Source organism: Meleagris gallopavo, unplaced genomic scaffold (assembly GCF_000146605.3).
Source record: "Meleagris gallopavo isolate NT-WF06-2002-E0010 breed Aviagen turkey brand Nicholas breeding stock unplaced genomic scaffold, Turkey_5.1 ChrUn_random_7180001954984, whole genome shotgun sequence".
NCBI lineage: Eukaryota > Metazoa > Chordata > Aves > Galliformes > Phasianidae > Meleagris > Meleagris gallopavo.
In genome coordinates, this window is record NW_011215876.1 from 1 (window position 1) to 16,262 (window position 16,262).

The 16,262-nt window shown below is 41.1% G+C and overlaps 1 protein-coding gene across 1 annotated transcript; it reads right to left on the minus strand.

Annotated features, from left to right (window-relative positions):
• Positions 1-584: 584 nt before the first annotated feature.
• Positions 585-14,567, minus strand: LOC100540743 (tyrosine-protein phosphatase non-receptor type 13; the record flags this gene model as incomplete). The annotated part of the gene is made up of 16 exons (XM_010728147.2): positions 585-797; positions 2,059-2,233; positions 2,390-2,751; positions 3,931-4,029; positions 4,132-4,346; positions 5,159-5,321; positions 5,407-5,492; positions 6,464-6,557; positions 8,348-8,476; positions 9,390-9,856; positions 10,166-10,297; positions 10,386-10,493; positions 11,783-11,875; positions 12,324-12,380; positions 13,817-13,914; positions 14,087-14,567. Coding segments are annotated over 16 exons (2,957 nt in total), but the record flags the coding sequence as incomplete, so codon positions are not given.
• Between the last annotated feature and the right edge of the window lie 1,695 nt (positions 14,568-16,262).

Genomic DNA, 16,262 nt, shown 5'->3' on the forward strand with positions numbered 1-16,262 from the left:
TGAGGCCCCATCTGCAGTACTGCGTCCAGGCCTGGGGCCCCCAGTACAAGAAAGATGTAGAGCTCTTAGAATGGGTCCATAGGAGGGCCATTAAGATGATCAGAGGGCTGGAGCACCTCTCCTATGAAGAAAGGTTGAGGGAACTGGGCTTGTTTAGCTTGGATAAGAGAAGGCTCCAGGGAGACCTCACTGTGGCCTTCCAGTACTTGAAGGGAATGTATAAACAGGAGGAAGTACAACTGTTTACATGAGTTGACAGTGATAGGACAAGGGGGAATGGTTTTAAACTAAGACAGGGGAGATTTAGGTTAGATATGAAGAGGAAGTTTTTCCCCCAGAGGGTGGTGACGCACTGGAACAGGTTACCCAGAGTGGTTGTGGATGCCCCATCCCTGGAGGCATTTGAGGTCAGGCTGGATGTGGCTCTGGGCAGCCTGGTATAGTGGTTGGCGACTCTGCCTGTGGCAGGGGGGTTGAAACTAGATAATGTTCGAGATCCTTTTCAGCCCAGGCCGTTCTATGATTCTATGATTCTATTTAACTTCAGCACACAACAGAGTTCACATATTTGTTTTGGTTTTGGCTCAAAGTTGTTCTTTTCATGCAGCCCCTTTGTCTGGAAATGGTAATTCTCTCACTTTTATGAGTCGGTCTCCAGGTTGCAGTCTCCCATCACTTTTGGCAGGATCCTGAACAATATCATGAATGTAGCAGCCCACATTATCATTCCCTTTGGTCACTGTAAAGCCCAGGCTGCCTTTTTCAGACTTGGTCATGGTGACCTGAAGTTCTACTTCCTAGGGGAAGAAAGTAGCACTTAACAACACAAAAAAAAACAGAAGCAGCTTTAGACCATGGGCAAATTGAATTTTAACACTGATAGAAATAGATAACTAATGCACCAATTGGTGTAACTGGAACACAAGTCTGGATAGCACTGAGACACCTGCAAGAGCAGGTTCAGCTCAGCTGTATCCAGCATATCCAGCACTTGTCTCTCATTTGGACAGGACGCTCTTTTTCATGAAGCTGACCTTGGACCAAAAGCCTAATGATCTAAACAGAGTTGTGAAGGCTCACGTCAAAACTGGCACGTTGCTTTACTCTGAACCAGCTATCATGAATAAAAAGGCTCTTTGAGCAAGACAGCACAGCAGGAACTAGTCAAGTGAAGTAGGTGAATAGGTTTTCCTACAACGAGATAAAACTATGTCTTTCCTGGGAACTGCACGCATGCATATGCCTTCTGTATTTTTATTTGCATGAACTGTCATTAGAAAGATGCATATCTGTTTCATTTGCACAGACACTCACACAACGCCATGAAGGTTTGTGAATAACTTCTGAAGAAGAGACTAAAAAGGAGACAGTTTGTTAGTTCTCAAAAGGGAGCATGGGCATGAACAGCTGTGTAAACTGGGAGACTTCTACAACTGAAATGTATCAAGGCTCAACTGTCACATTCTTTTTCATTTGTGAATCAATTATGTGAGGCTATGGAAGCATAAACTCCTTCTGATACTCTACACAAATGTTTCCAGGGTGGCAAGAAGCTATTTCAGAAGAGTCTCAAAACTATGCTACATTTAGCATTTGATTAAAGCAGCAAAGAACAGGGTTTCCTGAGGCCTCCTCTGGCCTGATTCATCCCATGATCTCTAAACAACCACACAGCAAGGTAACTGGTATATAAGTCCAGCCTGAGAACTTGTCTAGAGCTAGGGAAATGTTTAACACCAAGCTTCTAGGCTAAAACAATACACAAAATATATGTATGCAAATCTGCCTATGCAGACAGAGATGCATTCATACTCACAGAGGGACATGTTATCAATCCCTGAAAACCTCAGAGAGAAAACAACTGCAGACATCTCTATGACCACAGTTCAAAGCATAAGTGCCATTTATAAGACACCCCCAGTCAGTGCAAATATAACCTACAATCGTCACATTTGTAAATTAATATGGCTATCCTCTACTCAGTCACTCTCCAAACTATGGCTACAAAAACTTCAGAGGTTATACTTAAACTACTGAAAGACAGAAATAGGAAATTACCGGTTCATATTCTTCAGCACTTTTTTCTAGCTGGCTGAGTAGTGAGGCCATCCCTTCCAGGCGTGGAGGCAGCTCAGAAGCAGGGGCAGCATAACAGCTGTTTATTAAAACAGATGTGGTAACTTCAGGAATGGTTCTACACGGTGGGATCGATTTCAAATCCAACAGCAGAGTGCTGGAGACAAACAAGTGCATCAAAGATCAGCTTGTACAACATGGCTGTCAACAGTAAATTAATACGTGAACCAATATTGACTTTATACAGATCTAGCCAGCAAAACAAAAGAAGCATTCCCATGAGTGCTCTACAGGAATCATTATGACTACTCACCTGTTCTCATGCTCTGAGCTGCTAGGAGTCTCATGCGCAGAATACAAGATGGTGCGAAGAGCACTGCCCTGAGCACTGTGTGCCTCGTGCTGGCTGTGTTCCTGTGTCACAGCTTCATCTGGCGGCTGGCAGAGGGCAGAATTCCAGCTGTGGCCTGACTGTGCCAGTGAGTCCATCGTCTCCTCATCACCACTCCTGCTGCTGTCACTGTAGCTGTCTCTCCTAGAGGGAGACTTCAGTCTTCTTTTACTCAGATCAGTAGTTTCATTTTCATCTGAGCTATCCCCCTGTTCTTCATTCGATGGACCAGAAACTTCTCTATTGACATCTGGAAATACTTGTAGGGGTGAATTGATGGGGGTCTACAGAAAGCAAGGACATTTAAATGGATTAAACTCCAGTTCTGCAATTGCAAAGATCACATAATACTACCAAAGGCTGTGACTGAGTGGCCTCTTCTGCCAAGACGCAGCCCCAGCTGGATGAATGCATCACAGAGCAGTATCGCCAAGTACAATGCAACTTTGCCAAGACAAAGTATGCAGAACTTTGAAACACACTATGCTAAAGAACTGCAAAATCATTTAAGGAAAACAGATTTTAAAAGCTTCATACATGCTTTTATGGTCAAATTCTTGCATTCATGAACGTAGCAATCTGCAATAGTGTTATAAACAAAAACTGTCGCTTGTTTCTTTATTGCTTCCCCCTCACCTATTCTGATATACATGCTCTTTTATCAAAGGCATTTTGTACTTGAAATGAATTACAGGATGAGTTATTTGTATTTGTTCAATCGTCCATCTTCTTTTATTACTCTAATTTTAGCTTAACTTTGTACATTTAAGTTTCTGCCTCGGACTTGAACAGCTTTGCTAGTTTGAACATAGAATTACAATAATTTGCATAGAAAATCTGTTTCTGCTCCTTTTACACTTTCTACCCTGCATTATGGAAAGCCTTCTTTTCAGGCAAATTCCTCTCTACAGTCTCTTTTGCAGAAAATATTTTAATTTCCACTTTTTCCAAGCATCCTGCAATGTCTTCCTGTTCTTCCAATTTAACTAATGGCAAGCTTTAAAAATCGTTTTTGGGCATCTCTAAATTCCAGCAAGTAAATATAACAGTCTCTTTCCTAGTTGTACACACTCCAGAAAAAGACAAATTGCTCTTTCATAGAATATATTTCACACACATTACAGTTTCTATTTGAGATCAACTTCAAATCTATGTGCTACAAAGCAACACCTGCCTCAGAGAGTAAACCCACTTGAAAATCTAGAAATACAAAATTAAAAAAAAAAAGCAATAAAGACAAAATCCCCAAACAAAATACCAACAAAAAAGGCCCTCGTTCTTTTCAAGTCTGTGAAATTCTCAGTACACTCCTGAGGAATTTACCACAGGAGCCAACCTTCTGTGAGCACAGTTCCTCCATCTTTCCTTCTCTATCTTGCATTTAATTAACTAACCCACCAGACCAAGTAAATGAACCCTCAAATAGTAATTAAAAAAGAAGAATCTTATGCCACAGGCCTTACCAGCAAAGCAGGATCGATGTCTGGCAGTATACCAGGCGGTGGCCGACAAAGGAGAAGAGAGACTTCTGGAGATGTTCCCCTCAGAGCAGAGATGACTTCCTACAGCCACATTTGGGTTCAGTATTAGACAGAGCCACCAAGATGTGCAGGACTACCACAGCATGAATTATGCCATGAAGACAGACAATAAAAATCACTTACCTGCTGAGATAAACCGTTGAGCGATGCCCCATTCACTTTGAGGATGACGTCCCCAATGTCTATCTGCCCACTCTCTGCAGCAGGCTGCCCAGGGAAGAGCTTTTTCACCCTCACAATGGTTGAGCCCAGCTGCTCTGGAGTAGGATTATCCTCACGGCAGAAGCTGAACCCAAGACCTGAACTGTTCTTCAGCAGCTTTACCTCAAATGTGTTCTCTGTAAGAGAAGCGGTAGCACATTATTTCTTACAGCACACTGGCCATTAAAATAAGTGGTGTGCACTCTGCCTTCAGCTATGATGTTCTCTGGTTGATAGCTTCTCTTCCTAACACCACACCACACAGCACATGAAGGTGTCCTCAAAGTTCAGTTCTCCAGAAGCCCGTTAAGGAGACTGTCATAGCTGACTGATGTGTCTATTCTGGCCACTGAACAGACACCTGTGAGAGAAGCAACTGTAGCTCCTGGCAGGCACCCTACCCAAGAAGACTAAAAGGTACCAGCAGCAGTTTCCTCACATGCACAGATTCCACTCCCTTTGCACACTTCTGTAGCAGGAGGAGCTGAGATATCAGCCTCTGGTCAGGCAGACAACTGGCCCTTCTCCAGTCCCAATTCTGGATGTCTGCTCCCATCTAGACAGGAGCAGCAGTTATATGAAAGGAACTCTCACTTTTATATGAGGATTTAACCCCCACTACATTTGTCTTAGCAGCACCAGAATTAGCAGCGCCCTTCTACCTCAACAGTCCTACAGCCCTGGCCTGCTGGCAAAACTGGGCACAAAAAAGGAACACTGAGAGAGCAAACAGTTCATAGTCACTGAACTGCGTTAACAAGATATGAAAGGAAACCTTCAAATTTCAATGGCACAGAAATGCAAAAATTGCATGATGTGCAGGGACTTGGTATGGATTCCTAATCAGCTCTGACTCCTGTCTTCCTATTTCACGGGAGATACAGGAAAACAATTATATAAAACTCAAGGATGCTTTCCTTGAGTGTTTTTCTACATGACCAGACCAGACCTGCAGTGACAAAGCTGTAGTCTTTGGTGTTTGTAGTTCTTGTTGCTGGTTTTTCCTGAGGCTCACATAGTCCAACCAGATTTGGAGGTGTACACTGTGGTGTTACTGGAGCATGAGCCTTTGCCACAGAAAGCTGTCCTTTTTCCAACAGTAGATGCACCACCTGAAAAGATGAAACATCCTCTGGTTAACTGGCAGTGGTCATGGAGATAGCATAGTCTAGTTTGTCAGGATCTTTAGCCACTGACCTGTCCAGTGTTTCTCAGCATTTCCACAGCTTGTTTATGAGTAGCACCCTCCAAACTAACCCCATTGACAGAAAGCACACGGTCACCTAGAAATAAGTAATTATAAAAATATAAAAAATTATAAAAAACAGAAACCTTAAACTCTCAGCTAACAAAGGCACTGACTAATCAAAAGGCAGTAAATAATCAAATCATAGAATCACTGAGGTTGGAAAAGACCATTAAGATTATCTAGTCCAATCTCAATTCATTCCCCATCTTGTCCACTGACCACAGCTCTCCTATGCTACATCTTCATGGTTCTTGAATGCTCCAGGGATGGTGACTCCAACATCTCCCTGGATAGCCTTGCCCAATGCCTCACTACTCTTTCTGAGAAGAAATGTTTCCTAATATCCAATCTCCTGTCCCTCTTCTGAGCACAGAGGAGAACTTTGCAACTAAACCAACCTGGGTTTATCCCATGTCAAAGCCAGCATTAACTACTGGAATGATGACCTGCCACAAAGCTCTTATATCTATATTAAAAACCAATCTCAATCTGTAAGGGCAGTTCTCTCTCTAGTACGGACTGAAGCCTGGCTCAAAAACAAGAAAAGCCACAGCCATTACATTGATTTAGTGTATGAAGTTACCCTGTACACTAAGTGAAAGGGCCACAAATAACACAAAAGCTCTCCCTCCCCAGGGCTGACACAGAGAAGTGTTCTCCATCACTACAGGCTGCACTATGGATAATAATCCTGCAGCAGATTTCATACTTTCCCTTCCACAATCTCTGCAGTTTTCTTTTGGTTCTACAGCTGTTCTCTACTTTGTCTTAGTGTTAACTTCATCTGCACAATTACCTGTCAGAACATTTGAGACAAAATCCTGAATTAAAACCATAAACACGTGACATCGGGAAAGGGATTCCTCCTCCTGAAGCCTTCTCTGATTGTTCCTTTGTCAAACAGATTTCTCAGCTTCCAAGCCACAGTGTACCCTCAAGCCTACCCTGGACAGTTCTCTGACTATTTCTCACATTCAGAACCCCTGATGGAATGACTCAAAATACCTTTTTCTATTTTGCCATCTTCTTCAGCTGCTCCTTTTGGAATAACTGCTTTCACATAAATACCACCGTGCTTTATACTTGTGTTTACACCACCCTAAAAGGAGAGCAAAAATGGGATTTGTCAGTCTTTTTACAGCTAGAACACTTTGTAATTCAATGCAATACACTACAAGGATAGCTGCACTCAAGGAAGCACTTTGACTACTGGCACATAAAAGGAAAGGCCAAATTGTCGAACAAAAACATTTTACAAAGCATGGTTCACAGTCATGCAATTTGTTATGAGTGAGCCTAGGGTGGAAGACTGTACAAACACAATGTATCACAATGCAAATGCATTCCAATCAAAGAGGTATCCTGCAGCAAAGCATGTCTGCTGTGCTGGAGTTAACATGCTTGCATGCACACAAAGCTCCAAGAACTGTATGAGCACATCCAGCAGCAACAGCCAAAGAGATGTATCCCATGCAGTGTCCTACTCCAATTCACCCTCTGATGTAACACAAACTGAGGAGTGCTTCTTTTCTCTCAGGTCATAGAAATTTGAAGGTCTACACTGAGAAAACTGCTCAAGCTCAAATGGCACTATTCTCTGTGGGCTTCTGCATTCCAGGCTCTCAGACAGCCAACACTACACTGTCAGAACTGCTCCACAAACTGGAGGGAGGAAGGAGACGAACAAAATGTTAACGTTCACTCTGAAAGAGCGTGATGCTACATCTGAAAGATTAAAGCACAGAGTTGATTGTGTCCCTCTTCTTTTAACCACTATGCAGGATGGCCGTGCAAGGCTCAGAGTGGAGACTGAAGAAGGAAAGCAGAATGAAGGCACTATTTGGTAATCCTCCAAGGGCAATCACTGCATTCTTGGCATTCTGTGATGGTTTCTGCAAAGCCCCAGGCTCTGCAGACTTGCTGCTGTTCAGTAACCACGTCCTGCTCACCCTTTGTGACTCCAGTCACTTCACACTGAGAGCTTGACAGGGCAATGTAACTTCAGTGGTTACAAATTCCAACTCCACCCATATACATATCCACATGGTCACACTTGGGAAAAGACTGACTTGGTTTAGATATAAGCAGCCACTAAAACCCAATAGATTTGATCTATAGTTTATAGCTGCTCTCTATTATTATAATTTATGCTGCTTTTCCATTCTCAAATTATTGCAAAGTCTACTGATCCATCAACCAGAGATAATTCTGGAAAATTAAAAACCTCAGATGTATTTCCGAACACAAAACAAAAACAGAGCAGCAAAAGATGTGTACGTATCACTTATGATTCATTCTCTTCATCTCTCACTGTGAGGTGTGGCACTCTCTAAATGTGATTCACCAACAAAATTTTATAACCTGATGAGAAATTCATCCATTAAAAGTACATTTTTGTCTCCTAAGGGCAGTAACTTGCAAGGAGGCAAGACAGGTCTAAATTGCATCTCAGTAGTTTTTTGCTTTCTGCCTTTTAACCAGCAGAGGGAGAACACAACACAGTACGTGTGTGTGGAGTACAAATACTCTTTTTCTTCAGGTGATGCCCAGCAGGAGATCTCTAATTTCTCCCCCGTGCAAACTTGCCATGTTACTGGGGAGGAAGGGACAAAGCCCATCTTTCTGTCTGTACTTGCAAAGCAGCTGCTGTGGTGAGATTGACTTTGGGATTTCACTGCAAAACATCAAATGAAGGTTACCTGAAGGGGAGATGGTGTGAAGGATTTACAATACTATTTTTCAGCTTTGATAAGATTAATTGTAGATAAGTAAAACTACATGCTCTGCAGTGACTTCAGAAAATATTTTGCTTCCTTGGAATTTAGTAATTTAATGGGTTATGGGAGTAGAGAAAAAGAGAAAACATCTGAAAACCTTGTCAAACAGTACCGTGACACTTATTCCCAAGCCGTTATCTTTTTTGGCTAGTTCAACCTCAAAGATATCTCCAGGTTTAAGAAGTTCTGCAGAAACCTTTTTAGAGTTCATTTTGTCGGCTGCATTTGCTGAGGAAGATTCCTTTATTTAAAACAACAACAAAAAAAGAAGAAAAAAGATTTTTTGTTAGAACAGAATTGTACAGATAAGATCCTAAGGAATGTGTTTCTGAGTCAGCTGCAGCCAAAAGGTTTCCACATGGGAAAGTACCAGACTGTATGGCTCATGAGACACAGTGCTATAACTTTTCCACAGCTGCAATCAAACAGCATTAGTGCAGAAACACGTTTGGCCTTCAGCACTTGAGTCCTTAATGTCATGGAACACAGAAAACATAACTAGAACTTCACTATTACGTCAGCTTAGGGTCTGTTGCATTAATTTGCATAAATTAATGCACCACTCTTCATCAGCTGGGAATCAGAGATCATTACATGTTAGGGATGAATTTGTAGTACTTTCTGCTGTGTACCTTCAGCAAAGTGATTAATGTCTGCTCAGCGCATGGCTCACTTCAGAACTTCATGAGACAAGAATGAAGTTTCATTAGATAAGAGCATTTTTCCATTGTTTAGATCAATGTCAAAAGATACAGGTTCAGTTGCTACTCTAGGCTCTCATTTCAGTTACATCAGTACTACTTTTCTTATCTCTTTAGGACTGTCATCAGACTATGATTACATTAGACAATACTAAATGAATGGATGAATCAAGAAGAGCATTACACATTCATTCCAAAGCAGAATCTGCTTTGAGTAAGACATGCCCATGACATGACACGGTAATGTTGGAAAATGCTTTGAAATTCCAGGAGTGAATTTCTTCACTTATTTTGAACAAAATCACCAAACTGGTAGAAATAAGCTATCAGCATTTGCCATTAGGAGGACAAACTGTAGGTTAGGCTGCCTTTCCCCCTCATTCATACCAACAGACAGATATTTCACTGCCACTATTACACCAATGGGAAATTTTCACATGAAATGAACTGTGCCTTTTGAGCAACGTGCTGCTCCTGACTGCTGGAGTAAGTTGCTTCATCCATGTCAGAATCTCCTCGGTCAGAATACTCCACAGACTCCACAACTCCCGACCTTTTCATTTTGGCTCGAGTACTGTCTGATGACGACCTTCTCTTCTCACTAGTTTTCAAAACCCCAGACTGGGAGTCATTGTACTTCTGCGCATCCTGTTGGGCTCTGCCACTGGCACGTCTGCCAAAGCAGCTGGCCGTCTGGCTCTGGGACAGGCTGGCACTCTCAGTCCTGGAGTCCTGGGAGCTCACACTCCCATCCCGCCTGCCCCCTGACAAGGCAGACACACTGCCTGCAACGGCCCTCTGGTGAGCACGGGACCTGCTAGGCTGCTCTGAAGAGGACTCTGCCTCATTGTCCTGCACTGATGATGGTCTTCTTACATAGGTCCTGGTTCCGTTAGTGAGGTGTGAGGTGCTGCATGATGCTGAAAGCCAGAAGAGAAGACAGTCAGCAGGGACTGGTCACATCCTGTTTTCAATATTACACATTTTTCTCAGTTTACGGCCGTGTGAGGTTTTACCATTCTATACCATGCAGAATGCTTTCTATTTAAGGTGCAATCAGTGTGCCTTCACTGAAAACTACCTCAAATGATCCTACTGTAAAGGTTAACACTTCCACTGTCAGTCTCTAACACAACTGTAAGCACATATTAACTGGGGTGCACAGAAGTGATGTACGGTTAAGTCAGCTGCTCAAATCAGTGGTTTAATATTAAGGAATACTTCCATACCTTTGGATGGCTTTTCTTTGGGTTGAGAGATAACGAGTGTTACATCCTCAGGTGCATTCTCTATAATTTCTAATGCTGTGTGGTGGCTGACACCCTCCAAACTCGTGCTGTTCACAGATATCAATCGGTGTCCTGAACAAAAGAGTTTGTTTAGATATAATCCAACACTGACATTTGGTCTTTTCTGTCATGTATACCTTTCCTTTTGCACACCATTCACCTGGTTTCAGAGATCCTTCCACATCAGCTGGCCCTCCAGGAGTAACTGAGTGAATGAAAATTCCCAGATCAAGTTTCCCCGTCTTCTCTCCACCAATTATCTGAAAGCCTATTGAAAAAGGCCCAAAGCATGCATATATGTCAATGATCAGAATCTAACTTAGCTTAGAACAAGCTGATATTTCAAAGCACATAAAAAAAAAAACTTTGTCATTCTATTAAATGTGAAATTAAAAAAAAAATAAATCTATACATCTTGAAGAAGTCTACATGAAAGTAAATAGTAAAGCTTTTGGATAAAGTTTCATTGCATTCTTAATTTAAAAAAGCAGTTCAGAATTGGATTTTGTTGTCTTCCTAGAAACCTCCAACCAGGGCAAGAGACATGCATGCACTTTCTGATGACACTGTGTACATTCCTACTGGCCAGATAACATGCTTTTTCTGTTTCACAGAATTTTAGATGCCTCATCTAAATTTCTGACCCTGGTGTTAAGAGCTAGGTTCTTCAAAACCAGTTCTCTATATTAAAAGTGCACCAAACTTGTTTTTTTGTTTTGAAGCTTCCAATCTATTTCTACCAATTCTACAAGGTAAACCTGGGAAAGATGTTCATGACCAAGAAATATGAACATCCAAGATGTCAGGCTTTGTCTGCTCTAACAAAAAGAGCAAAGGAACAGCAGAAAAGGCAGAAGGGACAGTCCTTATGAATTGCTCTTGTTCTTTGTCAACCTGTTACTATGTTACTATGCAGTGTCAATACTAAATTCGATCTTCAGGACTTTTTCCTTCTTCAAATTTACATTATAGTACTCTGTTACAGAACAGAGATGCTTCAAAGAACTCCCCTAAACTGTATCTGATACCAAATTACAGGGGAAAATGATGGGGGTTTATGAAAAACATCAGTAGAAAAACAAGGAATGGAATCCAAATATCTCAGATTCTGGGCTCACTAAATCTCATAATTGAAGTTCAATTCAACTATATAATGAGAATATTTTAAAAGTACACAATTAATTTACAATAGCTTTATAAGCTTTGCTTCTTGAAAACTTCTAAGTCATCACTACTGTGAGGTGTGCACATGACACAATCCTTTTATTTGAACACAAAGACAAAACTTCAATGCCATTCTTTATGATTATTTCACAGTAATCAGAAATGTGAGCTCACACGTAATACAGAGAAACCAAGAAACAGATTTGGCCAACACTGCTCAAGTCAGCAGCAGAAAGTCTAGGCTTCTGCATCTTAAATGTCTTTAAAAAAAACAGCTCATAACTATTTTCCTCGGTCCTACAATAGATACTTAAATACAGAACACAAAATCTTTACATTATTTTCAGCTTCCATAAACATCCAAAACAATTCAACCATGTTAAAGCCACATACCCAAGCCCATTTTTTCATCCTTTTTCAGGTTCACCAAAGTGATCTCTCTTTCTGGTGAGGAAACTCTGCTCTCTGTTGTTTGCAGAGAGTCACCTGAAAAGCCAACATTTCTTAATCAGACACCAGAACATGTGCACGCTGACATCCTTTCAGGTTTGCCTTTATGTTCTATTCCATAGAAGAGATTGCTCCTCTGATAATCTGAAAATCCTTTCTAAAATAGTGGGTCCAGCTGTGAAGAGAAGGTTGCCCAGAAAAGCTGTGGATGCCCCTTCCCTGGACCAGGTTGGATGGGGTCCTTAGCAGCATGACTGTCCCTTCCAACCTAAGCCATTCTACGGTTCTAAGTTACTAAAAGATTACTGAATGAATTCTCTTAACAACAATCTTTAAGTGAAACAATCAACATTAGAAATATCTAAGCATAGTCAAAGAACCGAACATCTGGCTCTGTTGAGAGCCAGTGAAGCTCTCAACAAGCACAAATTAAAAGTTACTGGCTTCACCAATGGGATGGATGTATTATTATTGATCAACTTACTGCTTTCTTTTAATGGTGTTGATGATGGAAGATTTCCAGAGCTACTCATGCTAACACCTGCAACATGAATGCAAGTATTAGACGTTAATACGTTTTTTTTTCCCCCCAAGAAAGCTCTGAACACTCATTAGGCTTTACAAAGAACATGCATGAGCCCATCACAACAGCAGAGTACTTATTTTTAAAATGAGCAAACACCAATGTAGCTATGGTTGAGCAAATTCCAACCATTAATGTGCTTTGATCGCAATTCAAAGTTCAAATAGGTGGAAGCTCACACAAAGTCAAAGAATTAAAGAAAGGACAGTGCTGTGGCCTTCTCAGCCACTCTAAACTTCAGAAGAAATCAGTGAGGCTTTAAGAAAAAGCCTAAGACAAAGACTAAATTTTATAATACAGTTTGACGGATATGCCTAACTTTGTAAAGCATCAGAACAGCAGCCCTGCGAGTTTTTATACCGTAACAAGCAATTTTGGGCAGTAACAAGCATTTCTACAAATTTCTATTTAAATTGTTTTGCACACAGGGCCATATTTTCTTTGGAAAATGCCAAGTAAACATTACATTTAAACATTTTAAAGGCAATAAAAAACATACTAAGTTATGGAAATAAAGGAGGAAAGATAATTCAAGCTTCTTAGTTAAGCAAAGACCAGGCTTTCTCAACCATCTGAACCCTGAAGTTTCAGCTGATGAGCTGTGTTCCATGAGCAATGGAATTCAGCAAGACTACCCACTATACACCTAAGATCAGAATTGCTGGCCCAGAGATCATAGGTAAAGCTAAATGCATGGGACAAATGGCTTCAGTCACTACAGAAACTACACGCCTTATGTCTCTCTTCAGTAGCCTCTGCTCATAATGCAGAAAAACCACAGTTCCCCATTCAGTCTTGATTTCAGTGCAGTGAAGGAAATCGCAGTGTTTGTATGTTAGTCTGAGTGCTTACCCATCTCCCACTTGTTGTAAAGCCACATATATAATCAATGTTATGATATTAAACACAAAAAGCAAGCTAATGTTGCAAATACTTCAGTCATCCTAGTTTCTATTACTGTAACAGGGAACTTCCTGCGACTAAAAACTGATGACAGAGACATTAAAAATTAACATACCATAACCCAGAGTGAGAAATAAGTGTATTCAGCTGCACTGCAGTACTGTTGTCTTCTGCTCTAAAGTAATGGTGATTATTTATTTATTTATTTTTTTTGTGAACACACTTTTTTACTGCTACTGGGACTTACTTACTTGTGTGCAGTACTTCGGACCTGTGGTATCAGAACAGTTGGTTACTTTGTCCATAGGAGTATTTTCTTTTCTTTGCTACATCTGATCTGCAAACATGGGCAGTTTGCCTGCATTAACTTTGCCCTCGTCCCTTTTTCAAGTCAAAAAGTCACCATCAGTTAATATGAACATCAAAGCACTACATCTGAAGCAACTATAGAGTTTGTTAGTAAATACAGTAACAGTATTTTATGTGCTGACCTACAACATAGGCTTGCCCGGTATCTTCCATGGACGATGAGTCCGATTCATTTTTCTTTCTTTCAGGACTTCTACTTAAACCTGCATGAGATTTTGAACTTAAAGGGGAGAAGGAGAGAAGGGAAATCAGACAGAGGGAAAAGGAAATTGGGAGAGGGAAGGGAAGGATCAGTGTAATAAAATAATAGTATGAATAATAAATTAAAACTGATGCAAAATGTACATCAAATGTACATAAAGGAATTTCAGGGTGCTCATTTAGACTCTTACTTGTTCAATTTTAACGCTCCCGCTGCTGATCCAGTATCAAATTTTGGCATTCGCTGAAAGACTCTTCCCATTAAGTCCTCTATTTTCTGGGAGGAAGAGTCCAAAGCTGTGATAATATTCTTCCTCGGAGGGTAAGCTGAGATATGGCTCTGGCTCAGATCGTGGAACGATTTGCTCATAACCCTGGGTCTTTCCTCCCATGAAGTCTTTTCATTCCTGTCCTTTGAAGAGCCTGGGGGTGGCTGGAAGAGCGAGAGCTCGGAGCAGGACAGCCGCTTCAGGATCTCTGCCTGCACGGACAGAGGGCGCACGGCAAGGCGGTTCAAGGTGCTGCTGGCCAGGCTGCCCGTGCTGATGGCCCGCCCCATGCCAAAGCCCTTCACTGACTCCGCATGGATGTTCAGGCTCCTAAAGGAAGCTCGCTCTGTGAAATTTTTAAAACAAGAAACAATTTCAAGTTGTACAGCAGAGCCAGCGTGATCTCCTTGTATAAGGCATGCAGTTTAAAAAAATCAACTAAGGTTTTTTTTTTTTTCCCTTTAGCCATAATGCTCAGAAGAACACACCATTGGCAGGTCCATTTAGTTTGCTAAGGACGCAAAAATTGGATAGAATACCGCCTTATCCATATGCTATGCTTAAGTGCAACAACACTAAATAGGAAATATTTATCCCCTTTATTAGTACGAAGATTCACACTATCTGTTAAACTGCAGGGCCTTAGGAAGTGGCATATCACTTTTGCTGCAAAGAACAGAAAGCAAAGTGCTGAGCGGGGCTTGCCAGAATTTTGACTCCCCGTCTCCTGACTGATCCATACTCAATCCATAAGCACACAGATAGAAAACATTGGATGATGTTTCCAAAATGATGGAAGACATTTTTTGTCATTTTAAAATGTGAATTAGTGCACAACTGCCACTTCCATATCCACATCAAAGAGCTGCCCCAGTCATGACCATAGACAGATCTGGTGAGCTATGTAAGAATGGTTTTGCTGGAGCAGACATCACAAATCTCCATTTTCTGCCTATGGCTGTGTTCACATCCTGTGGAAAAGTACCTTAATGAAATATTTTAAGGGCTCTTTTCTTGACGTTGCACATAACCCCTGCCAACACAAGCCACAATTTTCCTATGGATTTCAGGTGAATACTTTCTGCCAACCCCCAACTGAGAATTCTCATGTGCTCAGAAGACTTCCTTAATAAAACCTACTTAAGTCTCAGTGCTCTGTGGTTTTTTCTAAATGCCCTCTCAGGTATCCAAAACTCATTCCTAAAACTCAGTGTCTGGTTTTGGTCACTGTGTTGACATAGAAGTATATAAAAGAAATTACTATCCCTCAAGTTACAGCAAATGCCCTTTCTTGTGTACCACAGAATCATTACTTTTCCTGAGCTCTGTGCCTCTTTTTATTTATGCAGACGGAATGTTATTCAAATGGCATTTTCCTTTTATTTTCCCAGTCTAACACTTTTCATTAGATTTACATGTGTTAAAATGTTGGGTATCTTTTCCAGATCACTGAAAACACTGCAGCAATGGGACTATTAAGTGCTCTTTCCCACGTCTCCATCCTCTGTTGTTAAGTTCCATGGTAAGTCACTCCCTGTCATGATGCATGCTGGGTCTTCTCCCTTTTCTCAGAATAATTTCTTTCTCTAGTCATCAGCTGAAATCACAGAGATTCAGCTACACAGTGTAACACCGTTTTTCTAAAGACTCTCCTGAAGCATTCGAATCTTCCTTGGTCTGTTATCCAGCCATTAACAGCTCTTAACCCAAAGCTGGTCCTTGAGAAGCCTCCAACCCTGAGAAGCGCCCTTCTCATGGTGCGCATCCAATCATTAATAATGTCAACTGTCCTTTTCTTTGTATTTTTGCAGAGTTCTTTCAACTACTTTTTTTTTCCTTTTTTTAACAACTTTTTATCAGCTCTGGGGAAAAACAACAACAAAAAAAAATACACAAAAATTGATGCATCAGCAGGTCAAGAATGAAGCTTCCCAAATATTGCTTGGAATTCATTTCTCTAGCAGAAAGAAAGCAGTACTGGCACTTAATATGCTACTCAGAACAGAAAGAGCAGCATGGCTGCAATGTGTATTTTTTTTTTTTTTTTAATAATTAGAGATCACAGTCTCCACTGCTTTGGGATCAGACTCCATTCCAG